The sequence below is a fragment of the Abramis brama genome (assembly GCF_963993115.1).
Source record: "Abramis brama genome assembly, chromosome: 22".
Taxonomy (NCBI): Eukaryota; Metazoa; Chordata; class Actinopteri; order Cypriniformes; family Leuciscidae; genus Abramis; species Abramis brama.
The window spans coordinates 15,325,545-15,345,086 of NC_139984.1; the positions used below are offsets into that span (position 1 = coordinate 15,325,545).

Consider the following 19,542-nt stretch of genomic DNA (forward strand, 5'->3'; position numbering starts at 1 on the left):
GGAAAAAAAAGGTAAGTGTGAGATAGTTTTTAAAAAAAAGCCACATTGTGAGATATAAAGTCACACTGTAGGATATAACTTTGCAATTTTAGCAATTTGCAAAAAGTCTCACAGTGTGACTTTTTGTCTCATAAAGTGACGTTATTTATTATATATGAAGATATGAAGTTACATTTGTGAGATCTGAACTTCCACAAACAGGGAGAGTTATTTCTGCAGTTCTGTTTGGTGCCACTAGTGGTGCAAAGATGTACTCCACTACTGTCTAGTAGTGTATGAATGTTGTAAAGATATTTTGTCATCCAGTATTGGAATCTGATAATATCCACTATGCAAGGAAAGCCGCTACAGTTCAGTGTACGAATCATTTTTTTTTCTCTGTTAATTAATGGCTTCATCTGGGTATTTTTATTGTAAGTCACCCTATTTATAGTAAAAAAATGGCAAAGAATACTGCACAAGTATGTGAATTGGGATGCACCTCGTCATTTGACATGGCTGTTGTAGATTTTGGAAATGACACAAAGAGCAAACATTTCTGTTAGTCATTGGCCAGTGCTGATAATATAAACAGCTCAAATATCGATCGGTTTCCTGGCCTGGTTTCTTATTCACGGCTGCATCACTGGTGAGAATACAAGAGCTAACAGTAAACCAGCAGTCACTCATCTTCATTTCCACTGTCAGCTTCTCACTGCGTCTGCACACACACTATAGTAACTGCAGGACAGCCTGTGAGGTGAGTGGCTGCGTATTCTGGTCTCCCTGCATTCCTGCGGTTGCCATGGTGAAGAATCTCGGTGCTCTAGAGCAGGATAAATTAACAGTGTTTTAATTGGCTCAGGACTCTGAGTTACAGTGCGCCTTATCGCTACACTGTCATTTGCGGTGCATTATGCATTATCATACACTCTGCATATGCATTCACTCAGGTGTGCATGTTTGAGGACCTTATAAATCCCAATGGAGCAGTGTAACCCCAAGTGTGTGTCCAATCTCATTTCCAACTCAGACACAGCTTACGCCCTGAGAGCTAATATGGCCAAAACATACGACACAAGTGCACTTCACCAACAGAATACACAGCACTCCGTCCATTGAGCAAACTAATCTTTACCTGGAAAAAAGACGACAGAGGCTCAAGGAGAGAAGAAAAGGGAAAAAAGGAAAGAAAGAAAGTTGAGGGTACATATGTGAAAAGTCTGGGACTGAGAGAGGGCAGATCAAGAGAGATATGCCCTGTTCTGAAAGCTAGAGAGATGCCTCACATAGGCTGTCTTCTAAAAGTCCGGTCACATTTACTGTTGTTCTGGGAAATTTTGCTGGCAAAATCCGGACATTCCAATTCGAAAAAGTTCCCCACACAGACCAACAGAAAGCTGTAAGAACAAAAAGCTGTAATAACAAAAATCATAATGTGCACTACCATTCAAATGTTTGGGGTCCGTAAAAGAAGTATATAATGCTCTCACTAAGGCTGCCTTTATTTGATAAAAAATACAATTAAAATGGTAATATTGTGAAATATTATTACAAATAAAAAATCATAATTTATTCCTGTGATGAAAGCTGAATTTTCAGCATCATTAGTCCAGTCTTCAGTGTCACATGATCCTTCAGAAATCATTTTAAACATGTGGTAAAATTGACCTTTGTACGGTGAAATTCTGCAGGAATTCATTCAATATGAAATTTTGTAGGAACGTGTGAGGTGAAACATTTCCTTGTATGGATTTTGCATCGGATTCAAGCTGCTTAAATATTTTGTAACATTATAAATGTCTTTACTAGATTACATTCTGATTAATTTAAATCTTAATGACCTCAAACCTTTGAATGGTAGTGTATATCCATTAGAGTTTGGCGTTAGCATGTTGCTAAGCTAATGGCGTGGTACTCTAATAAACATAACTACCCTAGTGAAAAAAAAATACTAAAATTGTATTCTATACTAAATATTTTATTTTGTGCTAAGTATAGTACAAATACGTTTACATATTTATGTGCTGAATAAAAATACCCTGCAATCGTACTTTTGGTATACTAAATTGGAACAACTCATTTTGTACTTGATGCACTTTAATTGTGCGGAAATAGTGCTGAGGTTCATCTAAAGATATACTTAAGTATATTTGATTGTGCTGAAGTGGAACTATTGCAAGTATACTTTAGGTACACTTTAAATATATTTCATTAAAAGACTGATATTATGCAGTGATCATATTCATACTAATAGTGATATGAAGATACTTTTAGGCTTAATATTAACAAATGTGCATTGTGCAATAAAGAAATACTCCAAATAATGTTTAATTATAATTTTATATTAGTAAGTCTTTAGTGATGTGTCAGTGAATATGTTAATGACTTTGAAGTATACTCAGTATGAAATAAATGTATTTTAAATAGATTTTTTTTTTTTTTTTTTTTTTTTTACTAGGGTAACAAATATTGGGTAAGATAAAAAATTGTATTGGTACTTTTATAAATATACTATATATTACTGAATCAGCATTTTTTTCTACTTAATCCGTAATCTTTGGAGTTTGCTGTAATGCATTCTGGGATTGCTTTCACTGTAAAGGATACATGCTGCCTTAGAAATTGGCCAAAGAAAGTATCTTAGGAGGCCACATAATTAAGTTTACTACTTTCTGGAATGGTCTTCATGTCGGGAGCTTGCCAACGATGCCCTAAAAATGCTGCCTCGGATAGGACATTCACTAGGTTTTGGAACCAAGCAGATGTGAGTGCGTTCCTTCCCTCTTGCTCTCTTGTTAGTCTTATGAACACACACAGACTCCATCATTTAGCCATCAGTTTGTGTATCTACTCAGCCATTTGCCAAGATTAGCCAATAAACTGTGACCGCCTGTCACAATTAGCACTAACCCAGTCAAACTCATTCCACTCCCACTCGATCCTGTCCATCTCTCCCCTACAGATAAAACCCTCTTCACACCCCCATGCCGCACATTCCCTCTCGTTTTCGTAATTATTTTTTTTTTCCTGTTTTCTAAAATATTGAAACCTCCTCAAAACTATAGATTTACTTGAGAAGCAAATTTGTCCTCTTGATGTGTGCCCTCGTCCTGCACGAACCCGTTGTTGGAGATTGGGACAGAAAGACAATCTGTCGTATTTCAGTACCATAAATGCTTGTGTCGCTATCAGCAGGTTTTCCACCCTGGATTTGCCATGCTGAGCTCGGCATGTGGTGCAGGTGTGTGTTAGAAAGAACTTTGTCGTTATTGTTTGTTTGGACGTCTGTATATCAGTGGGGGGTCGGTGTCTGTCTCTTCCTTTTGGCTGAGCACACATGTCTGAAGGGCTTCTCCCCTCCACTGAACTCTTCCACCATCCCTCCATCCCTTGTTTCCAGAGAGGCGGAGACGTGGGGGAGCTGCCGTTGCCTCTCCTGCTCCGACCCAGCTTGTCTCCTAGCAACAGGGCTGTTTGGTCCGGGACCTGGGAGTGGAAGCAAGAGAGAAACAGAGTAGCAGAAAGGAGAGAGTGTTGAGGGAGAGATTAAAAGGGAAAAGGGAAAGCTGTAATTATCTGGTGCTGCTGGAAGGAACAAGGGCCTGGAAGAGCAGAGGGAGAGATGGAGTGAGGGAGAAAGATGGTGATGTTCTGGGTTAGAGGCTAGTGCTTGTAGAGGGGGGGAAATCAAGGGAATGGGGGAGGAATGGCAGCATAGCTGGAGGAAGAAAAAGTGTGAGGCTTTAAAAACAGCACAAGCATCCGCATATAGAGGTGGAAGTGTAGTGAAGGAATAATTCCCCTCGCTCATTTTGTTCATTTAGTTGTGTCCAAAATGGTGCCTTCCTGCCCGGTCAGTCAGTGGAAATTGAGCACTGTCCTAATACAGCTTCAAACAAACAAACAAATAAAAACAGCAATTAAAATCATGGAAATGATTACTACATAAAAACAAAACATAAAAAATGGAAACTGCCCAACAATAAGGAACTTTTATTATATTCATATTAAGCTCAGCATGAAAGCAGATACTAAAAGCGGCAGATGAAATTGATCCGTACGGATCAAGGATCATCTGCGATCCGTTGCACCCCTAATAATGAATGAACACGCTTATCATCATGATTGCTATCTTACCAGAGATGGAGAAAGATCCTACTCCAGTAAGTAAATGTGTCCCTGTCCCCAAAAATGTTGGTACTCAGAGCCGCTTCCCTCCACGTTTTCTGCTACGCATCGTTTATTTTTACCACTCATGCGCACCAGTTATGTGCACCCCTGCCCTAAATGTTGTTTGAAATACTGAGTTTGATTGTACACACTGCTTTTTGTTAACAACAAAAAAGTATTTTTACCTTTTTAAAAGTTGATGAACATTGTTTCTTTCTTGTGTTTTTTTTACCCTATCAGAAGCAGATCTTAAGTTACTGTTTATGTGTTTATGTATTGGTTGACGGGATGAAAAAATGCACATTTATAAACTAATTTATTGCTTTCAGACACCATTTTTGTTCATCCAACCAAATGCTGCAGAGGATTGTGGGATTTCACTGGTAGTGAAGGATACATTGCTGCCTTTAAAAATCCACTGAATGAAGGCAACTCAGTGGACAGGATGTTACGCAAACCTAAATCCAGATGTGCCATGATGCATTTCAGATGCAGCCATGATGTCTTTACTTTTGATGCAATAAGATTGCACTTCATTTATATCCGTGCATGTGCATTTTGAGCACAAGATGCCATGCTGCAGTGGCACAAAGAAAATGCTAATGTCGGGCTCTGAGTGTGTGTGCAGGACAGCCTGGATTTACCCTCTCAGGGTTTCGGTGACTTTGACCCCGTGTAGGCGTTGGGGGAAGGGGGATCTCTCTCTATCCTGTCCTCTCTGCCTTGAGGTGCACCCTGTGTGTGTGTACAGGCATGCGTGAGTGTCCTGTCTGCCGTGCCTGAAGGTACTGTGCTGACCCCCTCCCTCCTGTGTCCCACATTGGCGCGTGTGGTTGGGCTGCTGCTGTCACACACACTATCGTCCCAGGCCGCTGATGTGCCCCGCAACGCTGGGAAAAGGGGGGTGGGGGGGTTGAAGGCCAGGCGGCATCATGCTACAGCAGCATGAATTTGTAACAAACACACACACACACGCACATTGGCAGAGCCTGGCACACGTGTCCTATCTCCTGAAGTTAATGTAGTGGAGTGGAATCCAGCAGTAAACATGTGTGAGTGCATGTCACATTACTGCAGCGACTCATCTCGTATCAGAACGCACTCCGCGCCCACGCCGGTAGATTCATGTTTAGTGCACAACTATTCTTATACTGTAACATGATGATTTGCAGGTGGAATATAAGGCTATTTCTATTTGAATACAGAATACAGTTTCAAAACATTCTCCATCCACACTAGTGTTTTAAATTGTTTTCCAAAAGATTCTTGTCCACACTGAAACCAGCTTAAATCATCTTACTGCACATGCGTAAAACGTAATAAAAACTCACTGAGATGATGCAGAGAGACCAGACAGAATTAAGCTCTTATTCTATTCTTCTGCCGTTTTATTGGAAAAATATCCCACTACTTACTGGCGCGTCCATGTTGCACTCAGTCGGCATTCCATGTATGGCCTAAACGCAACTGCCTTCATGTTTTGATGCAGGACAGCAATTACATTTTCTGTCATCTCTGCAGGAATGCAATATTGAGATTGTACAAAGTAACATTTAGCGACACTGAAAGTGAATAGCACATAGTTGGCACATAACGGTATATAACAGACAAATAGGTACAACATCTTTTCAAATGCTTCCATTTTCACAGTCCATATACAATGTGAAAGAGGGCTTCAAATTCAATTTTCACTGGACAAAAACACCGTCTGAGTGTGGGCCAAAATGTAGAGAAAAACATGTATTTTCAAATGTAACCAGATTCATGTAGACATTACTTAAAGGCAGGGTAGGCGATTTGTTATGCTGGTTGAAAGTCTCTTGATTGCAATCACTAAGTTAAGTGGTCTAAATGTATTTATATGTATATATATAATCAGTGGAAGGCATAGGACCATAAAATGATCATCCAATCATTGCATTCGGCCCGATTTTAACGCCGTCTCGTCTCATGACGCTTTGTAAACTCTGCTATACGTGTTCAAGAGGGCTTGGCTTTGGAGACACTGAAGGAAAGGATCTCATGCTTTCAAAGCTAACTTGCTATTGCTAGCTGCTCCGATAATTGCCTACCCTACCTTTAAGTTATAATTAACGCTAAAATGAATGGTGAGGAGCTGCATTGCTGATACTCCCTTGGTAACCCTGTGGCCCTGTACTGGGGGGTGGAGGGGTCTGAGTGGGGGATATGATGAAGGTGAAGAACTGAGGATGGAGAAGAGCATCCCTGCATTTGACACAGGTGATGAAAGGAAAGGAATATGCAGATGTTGATTTGGACCGGGACGGTTATTGATTGGATGGAGGAAGATCTGAATGCAAGCTAGTCGATGTAAAAAAGGGGTAGGTTTATGCAGACTTAATGACTGGAAAATATCTTTGTACTGTATCAATGATTGAAACAGTAGAGAGTAGCTTCACTGGAAGAACATTATAAGGTCAAAAAAAAATTATAAAAATGAAATGTGTACATGGATTAATTAAAGGGATAGTTCACCCAAAAATTCAAATTCTGTCATCATCATCTCAAGTTGTTCCAAATCTGTATGAATGACTTATTAATGAATTGCTGAACACAAAAGGAGATATTTTGAAGGATGTCGGTTACCAGACAGTTGGTGGGCCTCATTATGGAAGTCAATGGGGCCCACCTACTGTTTGGTTAAAAAAGAAAGCAATGTTATTTTTGTCTCTAGCCCATAGCAGTTGGCAGTAGCTCTGGTCCTCTTATTAACAGTGCAATATGCTCATAGGTGATCTTTTGGACATGTTGTGCTTTTGATGATTATTAAATTCCCCTTTGCTGTTGTCCCCTCCAAATTGTATTCATAAATTAGCCATTGAGGTATTTTCCCATCATTTACCGCTAAACAAGAATCTGGTATTTGAACACAGACTTCTGTGCTGGTGCTATTAGTTCAACCAGTCACAGTAAAAAGAATGACGGTATTTTAATGTCAAAATAGGTATTAACTTTGTTAAACGATTTTAACTGTGTTCAACCAGTTTAATATAAAAAGATAACAAAGGCAGTCCTAATTATATATTACCAAAGCACTGCTGTTTTATATAACAGAATTATGTGCAGTGATCATTGTTATTTGCTGTTTAGAAGTGAGAGTATAAGTATAACATGTTAAGGAAATGTCCACTTCTCTGTCTGATTTCAGTGTGTGGACGGGGGCTCGGGGTCAGAGAGCTCCTCTCTGAAGAGGGTGGCTGTGGTGGAGGACTTCTATGACATCATCTATGCCATGCACGTGGAGATCAGCTCCGACCCAGCCAAAGCACCCAAACACGCCGGGCAGAAGAAAACATATAAAGCGGTGAGTAAAGCGAGGAACTTCTCTGTCATCGTCTCTGATCAGTCATGGAAGTATGTTTATGGCCTGTGCAGGTTAGATTTAATACCCCGTGTGGCCCTTTTTGACCGCCTGTATCTGTCGGTCACTTAGAGTGTCTCGTTCTCTGTCAGCTTGATTTATTTCCTCTGTGATTCTTATGAGCAGAAGCGAGTGGCTCGTGGTGTGTGCTGCACTCCTGCTGTGTGTGTGTGTTCCTGGTGTGATTCGTAGAAAATCACTGGCCTCTGTGAGTTTTGGGTGAATCAGTCAGAATACACATTACCTAATGAATGAAAGCTGGAGGGACTATGTGGGACTTTTTATTTCTTTTTTTCTGCTCTTTTTCTCCTACATTCCTCCCCCAGTTTTTCTGCATTCTCCTGCATGTTTTTTGCTTTACTTCTGTATTTATTTATTTTCTTATGTTCGGCATGTTTTTGTTTTTTTTTGCATTTCTTTCTTTCTTTCTTTCTTTCTTTCTTTCTTTCTTTCTTTCTTTCTTTCTTTCTTTCTTTCTTTCTTTCTTTCTGCATTTCTTTCTGCATTTCTTTCTGCATTTTTTTGCATTTTTCTTTGTTTCTTTCAGCATTTTGGCATTTATTTCTTATTGCATTTCTTCATTATTTATTTTTTGCATTTCCTTTTGGATTTTTTATTGTCTTTATTTCTGCATTTCGGCGTTTACAGTTTTTTTTCTTCATTTTGTGTCTACCATTCTCAGTCTGCATGTTTTTGTATTTCTTTTTAAATTCTTTATTCATTTATGCATTTCTGCCTCTGTCTTTTTATTGATAATTTCTGCATTTACTTTTCTATTTTCTTTCTTTCTGCATTTTTTTCTGCATTTCTTTTTTATTTCTGCATTTCCTGCATTTTCACAATATTTCTACAAATTTTATATTTTTGTCTCATTTTTCATGTTTTTGCATTCTGTTTTAATTTTTTTACTTTATTATTTTTGCATTTATGTCTTTTCTTTCTGGCCTTTTATTCTTCATTTCTGCTCTTTCTTTCTTTCTTTCTTTCTTTCTTTCTTTCTTTCTTTCTTTTTATTTATTTATTTATTTATTTATGTTTCTTCTTTTTTGTAAGCAGAGATAGGTTCGATTTATTTAGGTCTGCGGTGAACATCTTTAGAACTCTGTATCACACGTGCTGTCATGGAAACATGGGAAGTGAGAGTGACATGGGCTGCTCTCACCTGGTGTGGGGGTTATGCAGAGGTCCAGTGCTGCTACTGCCCTCTTTTGGACAGCTACAAAAGTGCATATTTACGCTCCACGTGCATTTAGCTATAATTTACGCACGTTATCCCAATAAATGCATAAATAAGTTTGTTTTTGGTTGTGTAGCATTAATCATTTCTGTGATGTATGTTTTAGTCTTTGACTCACAGACACATATATTGTGTCCTCCACACTGTCCCTTGTTCCTCTCGCGCCTGACAGCTGTTGGTCTGTGAGGGGAGGGCAGGGCCACGAGCAGAGCTTTTCCCTGGGCATCAGGATTTCTGTCCCTGCTCTTCTTAGGATCTCCTGGAGGAATCAGGGTACTAGAAAGGAGAAAGCTCAGTTGTTGTTGTTGTTTTTTTTGGCTCTTGTATCAGTGCTTCAGTGGGGCTTGTGTGTTTAGCTCAGCTTCTGTCTTCGTAATGCACACACATACATGTTATATCCTCCAGCTGTGGTTCCATGGCCACCCATGCTGGTTTGTTAGAGCCTCATGGGAGATTAGAGAGACATGAGGGACCTTCAATGTGGGGGTGTACTTTCTCTTTTTCTTTGTCCAGTTTAATGGCAGAAAGGTGGAGGAGGGAGAAACTAAACAGACATGAAAAAGAAGAGGGAAAATATAAAAGAAAGATACATATACAGTTTTGCGAAGCTTTGAGTTTTTTTTTTGAAGAGGATTTGTTGTGTTGATAGTTGATAATGGTGTAAACTTTCAAATGATGCATTGTTTTACACTAAATGACAATGTTTGGCTGTGAGAGTGTATATGTGAAAGAATATAAAACAGATAATCTTTCAATGTGTGCAAATACAGTGAGGTCCAAATGTCTGAGACCCCTTGTGAAAATGCTTGTTTTAATTTTTTTTTTTTTTTTTTTGTATCAGCAAAACAATTAATAAAAAATTGAGCAAATAACATGAATGTCAGAATGTCTTAGTATTGAACAAGATGCATGAACTCTATACGCATGCGTACAAGCTGATGATCATGTTCTCCAGCATGATTTAACATGATCCAAAAAAGTATCTTGAGCTTAATGGAAGAACCACTGACGGTCACTGAGTCACATGATCAATGTCACTAATTTATTTAATTGTTTAGTGACCTCCATGAATTGCAAACTTCTAGCATTTTATATAAATGGTTTAAGTTTTTTTCAAAAACCTTACTTTTTTTTTTTCAATTTACATTTTCAATGTTTCACGGATTTTCAATGTCTCAGACTTTTGGATCTCTCTGTACATATATGTGTGACTGAGAAATGTTTTGACAAGGACAATTATGAGCATTCTCACTAAAGTAAATGATGTCACCCTTCATTTAGACATGGAAGCGTGAGGGAGAGGTGTTGTGAGTGTTTGTAAATGTAAAAATGTCTGTATAGTCTCTCAGAGACATTAGTCCACTTGGTGACAGTCTCCTATAAGAAAATCTCTAAGCATTCACACCCTGTCTGCAAACTAGTCATCTCTTGTGTTTCCTGTCACTGCCTCTCTGCAGCTCTTTGCTAAGAGAAAATGGGAATAAATCATTTTTACTCTGCACCTCTCATAGATATTAGGTGTCTCAAATATGCATAATGTTGATAAGTTACTGTATACATAAACAAGTAACCAATTAAAATGTACGGTAAAATAACGAGTATGACACGTACATGATTATGGTTAGTTCAATTCAAGAACATAACATTACCATTAATGGTTTCACAAATTAGCTAAATGTTACAATCAGTGTCTTTTGAAAAAAAAAAAGAAAAAAAAATAGAGACTGTATAAATAAAAGAAATCAAAAATGTTACATCTAAATAATGGCACCTGTTATTACTTGTGCACATCCATTATAAAAAATCTCCAGAAATGAAAATAAATAAATACATAAAAAGAAAAAAATCTATATTTTAACATTTCAAGTAATAGCAGCTATACAGCAGATGATTGCTTGTGCATATCTCTTGTAAAGCTCAAATGAAATCTCCAAAATAGTCCCACTGATTTATGGGTTTCATTTCTTTTCTTGTTTTGGTAACTGTAAACTGCATTTTTTTTTCATAATCATCCCTGTTCCATCTTTCTTATAAATTGTTGCTGTCTGATGTGAGAACATTTTACCATACATTAAGCTTTGGCACTACTCAAGTTTGAGTTTGTAGGATCAGTGAGTCTAAAAGATCCTGATGTGAAGTTTAAAATGGTGTGTTTGTGTGTCAGATAGCGGAGACGTATGCGTTTCTGCCCAGAGAGGCGGTGACCCGTTTCCTGATGAGCTGTGGAGAATGTCAGAAGAGGATGCACATCAGCCCCAGCGGAGCAGAGTTCAAAGGTATCCCGCACACACACACGCACACACACATAGACCAATCTAGGTTTCTTTAGATTTACTATAGGTTTACACCTTTAGGTATTAACTCTATCAAGGGGCGGTTTGCGTACATCATCTTGACTCCAAAGAGAGCTGAAAAGCTAGAATCCGTTCATTCCCATATATTTAAAACATATTCATACCCCTAATGCTTCATTGGAGAGCTCATTGTCTTTAAGAAACCCCCTCTCTTCCCTTTTGTCCCCTGCCCACCCTGTAACGAGCTCCCCCCGTCGTGCCAGCCTGAAGCTAATGAAACCCCCTCTGGCCACACCTCCTCCCCCTTGCACACACTCATCCCAACACCCTCTGATTAGACTGCAGTCACTGGAGTGTCCTGCTAGCCTCCCTACACATGGCAATTAGCCCAATTACAGGCCTTTTAACAAAGAAAATGCCTCTGAAACCAGATTATTTCTACAGAGAGTGAGAGGGATTGTGGGTGGAATCCAATGGGGGAGGGATTTGATTGGGAGATTTTCATTGGAATGGAGAATTGAATGAATAAAACTCAGTTATTTTGTCATTTTGGCGAAGCTGCAATCCCAGTTAGGCCGAACCCAGCAGTGCGGGTTGCCAATCAGAAGAACTGCCCTCAAATGTCCCGCTCGCTGAGATAAACAGAGGAAACACCTCCCAGGCCTGACCTGTCAGTGCTGTGTCAACGGTGCGGGCTTAGGTTGGGTGTTGCTCATAAAGAGAGCTGCTAATTGGCTTCTTGCCCATGGGGGTGCACAGACCTCCCCCTCTCTCACTCCAGCCGGCTGTACGAAAGTTCAGCGCTGAATTATTCAAAGTAATTAATTACTGTAAACTCGCTCTGTCTTTAATTGACACTCAGGCTGTGGTTGATATCGGCTCTTTTATCCGCATATCTATTTCTGTCATACAGCTTAATGTGCTATTTATGTATAGATATTGAAGAAGTGATAGTAGTAGTACATACAATACTGATCATCATGGGGAAATCTCAGAGACAAAATAAGATACACCAGTGTTTTGCCAGATGAGAAGTTTATTCTATGTATCATCTTTTTACTATTTTAAAGGGGTGATGAACTGAGAAATCAAATTTTCCTTGAGCTTTTGACATATAAGAGGTCATCATACTACAAGAATATCCGTAAGTTTCAGAACTGAAAACGTCCTTGTTAGTCCAATAAAAGCTGTTATTGACACCAGGCACAGCGAACGACAGGTTTTTCAAAGTGGGGATCTATGACGTCAAAGGGTATCAAACACCGCCTCCGCAGAAGAAGATCATCGCCTACTTCAACACTGCCTGTTTAGCCCCGCCCACCGATTCGCCCATTACATGAAACTCATTATAATATGCAAAACTGTTATCCAATCATAGCAGTGGGTGTTTACTTCCAAGTCTTCAATGCGGCACGCCCATAAAAACCGAGCGTTTCAGGAGCTAGGCTCAAAACCAGGGTAGAAAATAGCCTATTACTTTTTCATTTAGATGTTTTTGAATGTAAAAACCAAGCGAACGTCATAAGTTGACCTCAGACATCAATATAAAAAAATTAAAAAAGCCAGTTCATGACCCCTTTAATTCATTTTACTCTAATTAATTTAATAACTGTATCATTATCTCTTTTAATTCCTTTTTTTACTGTTTTAATTTCCCCCGCTTTTATTTTGTGTCTATTTTCAATGCAAAGCTCTATGAATTGCTATAGTGTGATTTATTATGCTTTAAAGTAGTACACTTATATTGATATGTTGACTAATGTACATGTAAAGTACTTGATTATAATTTTAACTGTTGTGTAATTTGATATTACATGTAAAATTAATATAGAACATAGCAACTTCATCATTCTAAAATTTACCATAAATGCTTGTCAGTACAAACAGCAGTCTTTAACCATATTTCAAAGATAACTGAATAGTGCTGTCAAATCAACTAATCGTGATTAATCGCATCTAACATAAGTTTTTGTTTACATAATATATGTGTGTGTATATTTTATGCTTACAGTTATATATATATATATTATATGTGTGTGTGTGTGTAGCCTATATATATATATATATGTATATGTATGTATGTATATGTGTATATATATATATACACACACAGATATGTCATTTATTACAGAACTAACTTACCTGCAAGTGCTCAATAATACTCACACAGATCAGTTTATTAGACGAATGAAACTTGTAAGGTAACGCAGCGCTGTTTCAATTGGTCTACACTATCACACTAAACTGCATTTGAGTGTGTTGAAAGTTATAATATTATTCTATGTGTTAGTTTATCTGTATGAAACTAGCAGTATAAGCTAGATCAACATTAGAATAACATACTGATCATATTCTAACATTTCATCATGTTGAGCTATATAACATTGATTAGTTTTATGTACATTTGCTCACCTCTACATTTGCGCGTCTCTGTCAAGTTTGTCACAGACGTGGAGCTCTCGGCATCTCGAAAACACCACGCTGATATTGATCCTCGTTTTAGTTCTCCTTTAGTCCCAAAGTCTGCTTGCCATGGTCCATAATGTTTGAACGAAACAACAACAGCGTGAGCGTAAAGCTAGACGTAACGCAGTTGTCCACGTCTGTCGCCATGGTTACTATGGCAGTACGAGCGGAAACCAGGGATAACGTGGATATTACGTCATTGACAGGCGACAAGTGGGAGAGGGTGACAGGGACGAGCCATTATTTAAAATTGGAATTTCTCTGAAATTAAAAATCTTTGGGAACTTTTGGGATATTGTAAGTACACAACTGCAGGAAATATATCACACTGTGCAAGTGATTTTTGGATATTTTATTACAAAAATCGTACATATTGTAGCTTTAAGTGAACTTCTTTTTCACAAGGGATGACGCTAACCTGTGGCATGACCTTCAGTAATTTTACGCTAGCTTGTTTGTCTTCATTATTTTCTTTTTTGTTGCATTTCTTTGCATTTTTTGACAGATTAGTGACCAAACAACAATTATAGCTTTTAACATAAGTTTTTGCAGTTCCAGCCTAGGTGAAAAATTTATTGGACTACTTCATCAGGGAGACTTTTTAGCAGCCTGACAAAACTAGAAGAATGCAAATCACTTTTGTCTTTAACCGTTATTGTGTTGGTTTTAGTGATGATCTAGTTCCTGCAGGAATTTTTTGTTGTTGTTTGTTGTGGTAAATCCATATGAAATGAGAAAATGAGGTTGATCAATACACAGCAAACAGCTCATCCATTACTGATAGCCTGTGTGTGTATGTGTGCATGAGATTATCAGCAGGTAATGGGTTGCTTCATGGCTCTTTTAACTCAAAGCTGATAAAATCAATAATGGATGTTACATGACTAAAAAAAGCCTCCATATTCACAAAATCTAAAGGTTTTTGAGAATTTTGTTGAGATTGTTGAGAATTCCTTGCAATGTGTTTTTGACCTTCTTCAGAACACTTAGGGAGACCATAAGTGCACTTCTTTGCGTGAGTGCACTTAAAATTAGGTGTATATGTGTGCATTAATAACACACACACACACACACACACACACACACACACACACACACACACACACACACACACACACACACACACACACACACACACACAGAGAGATGAATTAAAAAAACAAATCAGTCGTCATTATCGTCACCGTCAGAAGCACTATCATGATCTTTCCAAACATTCACAATGATTTTTTTCTCACAGTAGCTTTGGATGGGGGAAAAAACAGCTGTTGGGGGAGAGTGGGTTTAAATTTCTATACATTTCCTCAATGCATATTAATGTAATTTGCATATGCATTTCTTATAATTAGGCCTTTGTTTAGCATTGTTAATCTGGCGGAGGCAGAAGTGTGCCTGCAGAAAACACTGGGGCAGATACTGCCCTCTAGTGACAGCTTAGAGAAATAACACTCTTTATGTGACTCTCAGGTATAACAACAGAATTATTGACTTTTGCTGTCACGATAAATATGCATAGCCTCACTGTTGTAAATCTCTCATGCTTTCTCAGAGAACAACCAACCGACCTCTCTGGCGGCCGACCTCATAGACTACAATATGCCCCTCACGACAACCTACCTGAAACAGAAGAAACTGCAGTGCATGAACAACAACGAGCAGGTAAAGCAGTCTTCTCTAGTATTCAGCGTTCACTGACCGACAGACATCCACATCTCGTTTCAGTCCATCCAGATGGTGCAGTAATCACTGTGGGAGTTGTGCATTACTGACAGGTATTTCAGGCACTTTAGCATTTACTCCAGGTAATATGCAGTAACATGAACTCTGTCATATCGGCCACCCGTGGGTGGATGTGAATTAGTTTGGTATAGTATTTAGAAGGAATGGCAGTTAGTTCTGTTCTAATTAACAAGTTTTCTGAACAGCTTGCTAATTAGCTGAGGTGTGAGAAAACCAGTCAAATGCCAATCTAACAAAGAAACACAAGCCATACTTAACAGTCATGCACACCTCAGTTTGTGTACATAAACACACACTCACAATTTTTAATTTATTAAATCTGATCTTATTTTAATTTTACACTAAAAATAAAGGTTCTGTATTGACATTTAAGGTTCCATGAAGAACCTTTATTCATGGAACATGGAACCTTTATACATCATTGGAACCTTTATATTCCACCAAAGCTTCTTTATAGTGTAAAAAGGTTCTTTTAGATTTTTAAAATGTTCTTCATACTAAAAAATAAAAAATAAAAACAGTTATTTTAAGAACTTATCACTGAATGGTTCTTCTATGGCATCATTGTGAAAACCCCTGTTTTGGAACCTTTATTTTTATGAGTGTATTTCATTTTGATATTCATTTAATATTAATTGTTGAAACATACAAATCAGGGTTTTAAACAACATTTGGGCATTTTTAGACCAAATATTGATAACAGGGTTGCAAAATAACAATGCTGGTTTACTAACTTCACTTGGCATTGCTGTTCCTTCAATTAGTCATGGCACATGACATAACCAGGCAACACTATAACCACTACGGTCTGAACCAGCATTAATACTGGTCTAAGCTAGTCTTTTTGATTTCACTACTGCTTCTTTTTTCCTGTTATCATGAAGCCAGTGCAAGACAAGATGTGCCACAGACATTTCCTTTTATTTTAGAATCTACCTGTGCACTGCAGTTGTTTGCTTTCAATTTACTGTGAAATTCTTCCACGAGTCTCTTATATAAAACCACAATGCCACACAATGCTTAGGATCTTTGTTTTGAATACACACCTTTTGTGTGAGAGGGTTTGCTTTTTCGAAAATTACAGGAAGTGTGTGTGTGTGTGTGTGTGTGAGAGAGAGAGAGAGAGAGAGAGAGAGAGAGAGAGAGAGAGAGAGAGAGAGAGAGAGAAATGTCCTATTGCAGTTTTGGTCTCCGTAGGGTGGGGCATGACAAGAGAAGCTGGCAGTTGAAAGCGCAAGAAGCTCTATAAAAGGGTACAGCTCTTTATCCCATTACCTTTTTTTTGTGATAACTATTAGATATGTTAGATAAGATATTATATTAATTATCATTAACATCACATGAAAACTAGTTAGTTTTAAACACATTAAAAACTGTACCTCTTGACTTAAAAAGGGGATTTGTCCCACCTCAAAGGTTGACCTTCTCAACTGGGTCCAAGAATTAAAGTTATAGAACTATGTCACTTTGTTGTCATAATTTGATTTTGATTTTTATATATGAAAATATAAAACACCACGCTGATATTGATCCTATATATATACACTCACCTAAAGGATTATTAGGAACACCTGTTCAATTTCTCATTAATGCAATTATCTAATCAACCAATCACATGGCAGTTGCTTCAATGCATTTAGGGGTGTGGTCCTGGTCAAGACAATCTCCTGAACTCCAAACTGAATGTCAGAATGGGAAAGAAAGGTGATTTAAGCAATTTTGAGCGTGGCATGGTTGTTGGTGCCAGACGGGCCGGTCTGAGTATTTCACAATCTGCTCAGTTACTGGGATTTTCACGCACAACCATTTCTAGGGTTTACAAAGAATGGTGTGAAAAGGGAAAAACATCCAGTATGCGGCAGTCCTGTGGGCGAAAATGCCTTGTTGATGCTAGAGGTCAGAGGAGAATGGGCCGACTGATTCAAGCTGATAGAAGAGCAACTTTGACTGAAATAACCACTCGTTACAACCGAGGTATGCAGCAAAGCATTTGTGAAGCCACAACACGCACAACCTTGAGGCGGATGGGCTACAACAGCAGAAGACCCCACCGGGTACCACTCATCTCCACTACAAATAGGAAAAAGAGGCTACAATTTGCACGAGCTCACCAAAATTGGACAGTTGAAGACTGGAAAAATGTTGCCTGGTCTGATGAGTCTCGATTTCTGTTGAGACATTCAGATGGTAGAGTCAGAATTTGGTAAACAGAATGAGAACATGGATCCATCATGCCTTGTTACCACTGTGCAGGCTGGTGGTGGTGGTGTAATGGTGTGGGGGATGTTTTCTTGGCACACTTTAGGCCCCTTAGTGCCAATTGGGCATTGTTTAAATGCCACGGCCTACTTGAGCATTGTTTCTGACCATGTCCATCCCTTTATGACCACCATGTACCCATCCTCTGATGGCTACTTCCAGCAGGATAATGCACCATGTCACAAAGCTCGAATCATTTCAAATTGGTTTCTTGAACATGACAATGAGTTCACTGTACTAAAATGGCCCCCACAGTCACCAGATCTCAACCCAATAGAGCATCTTTGGGATGTGGTGGAACGGGAACTTCGTGCCCTGGATGTGCATCCCACAAATCTCCATCAACTGCAAGATGCTATCCTATCAATATGGGCCAACATTTCTAAAGAATGCTTTCAGCACCTTGTTGAATCAATGCCACATAGAATTAAGGCAGTTCTGAAGGCGAAAGGGGGTCAAACACAGTATTAGTATGGTGTTCCTAATAATCCTTTAGGTGAGTGTGTATATATATATATATATATATATATATATATATATATATATATATATATGAATAAAAAAATAATAATTATTATTATTATTATTATATATATATATATATATATAATAATAATAATAATAATAATAATAATAATAATAATAATAATAATAATAATAATAATTATTATTTTTTTATTCATGGGAAATATAACTTTATAAATGGCTACATGGGACATAACTACAATAACAACAAAACCACATTTGGTCCCAAACTAACAAGCCTCTACCAAGTGGCAGCTTAATTTAGGCTACATACCTGATTTTTAGGTTGCAAAAATCAAAAACTTGAAAGTTTGATGTTGGTAAGATTATTTAATGCTTTTGAAAGTCTTTAAAGCTCATCAAGGCTGCATCTTTTTTATCTAAAATATTTTGATTTTGATTTTGATTATTACAGTAAATACAGTAATACAGTAATATTGTGAAATATTATTACAATTTAAAAATTTTCCATCTCAATATATTGTAATATGTAATTTATTCCTGTGATGCAAAGCAGAATTTTCAGCGTCATTACTCCAATTTTCAGTGTCACATGATCCTTCAGAAATCATTCTGATGATTTGCTGCTCAAGAAACATTTCTTATTATTAAACAGTTGTGCTGCTTTATTTTTTATTATTTTTTTATTTTATTTTTCAGGATTCTTTGATTAATAGAAAGTCCAAAGGAACAGCATTTATTTGAAATAGAAATCTATTGTAACATTTTAAATATTTACTGTCTCTTTTGATCAGTTTAGTGCATCTTTGCTGCATAAACATATTAATGTTTAATTTTTTTTAAATCCAACTGACCTCAAATTTTTGAACAGTAGTGTAAAATTAAACCGTTTATATAATATAATTTGACCTCCTAAAGCTAGAGATGATCATTTTAGGGTTAAGCTCCTCCTTTCATTGTTAAATGTCCTATTTTGTACCCTATTTGCAGAAAGTGCCAAGAGGCAGATGGAGAAAGGCAGAGTAAGAGACAGAGACTAAGTGCTGAGATATAGAAATGGCAAAAGAATAGAGAGAGAAACTCAGAGAGTCACACAAATAAGCAGAATAATTAACAAAGAGGCTTGGATGAGTAGGAGCGAGAGCAGAGGATGTGGCGAGGAGGCTGGTCGGCCCTGCAGGACGTGTGTCCAGCTCAATTCAATAAAGAAGGAAATTAGCAGCATCCTTCCTGCAGGCTGCAGACTCCCGGCTCTCAGAGGGGGATGGAGGAGATTAAGGAGAGGGGGAATGTTCATTATCGGTTATGGCTTCTTTTTTTTTACCCACTTGCTGTATCTCCTCTTCAGGAAACTCATTTCGTTCTCTCTCCTCCTTTAGCTCTCTCTCTCTCTCTCTCTTTCTCCCTCCCTCTTTCTCTCTCTCTCTCTCTCTGGGGAAAGGTGTGAGATTCTCAAATATTCTTGCAAATGATATAGGCCTACTGTAGTCACAGAAAACATGACTGATTTTGTTCCATATACAATC

General features: G+C 38.0%; 1 protein-coding gene across 2 annotated transcripts in view; it reads left to right on the forward strand.

The window, feature by feature from the left end:
- The window catches only part of nol4lb (nucleolar protein 4-like b), a 104,825-nt gene that overhangs the window by 8,298 nt on the left and 76,985 nt on the right, over positions 1-19,542 (forward strand). For both annotated transcript variants that reach the window (XM_084099472.1, XM_084099473.1), the window contains 3 exons: positions 7,322-7,477; positions 10,936-11,047; positions 15,081-15,190. In XM_084099472.1, coding sequence (XP_083955598.1) covers positions 7,322-7,477; positions 10,936-11,047; positions 15,081-15,190 — 378 coding nt within the window. The remainder of the gene's footprint in view (positions 1-7,321; positions 7,478-10,935; positions 11,048-15,080; positions 15,191-19,542) is intronic.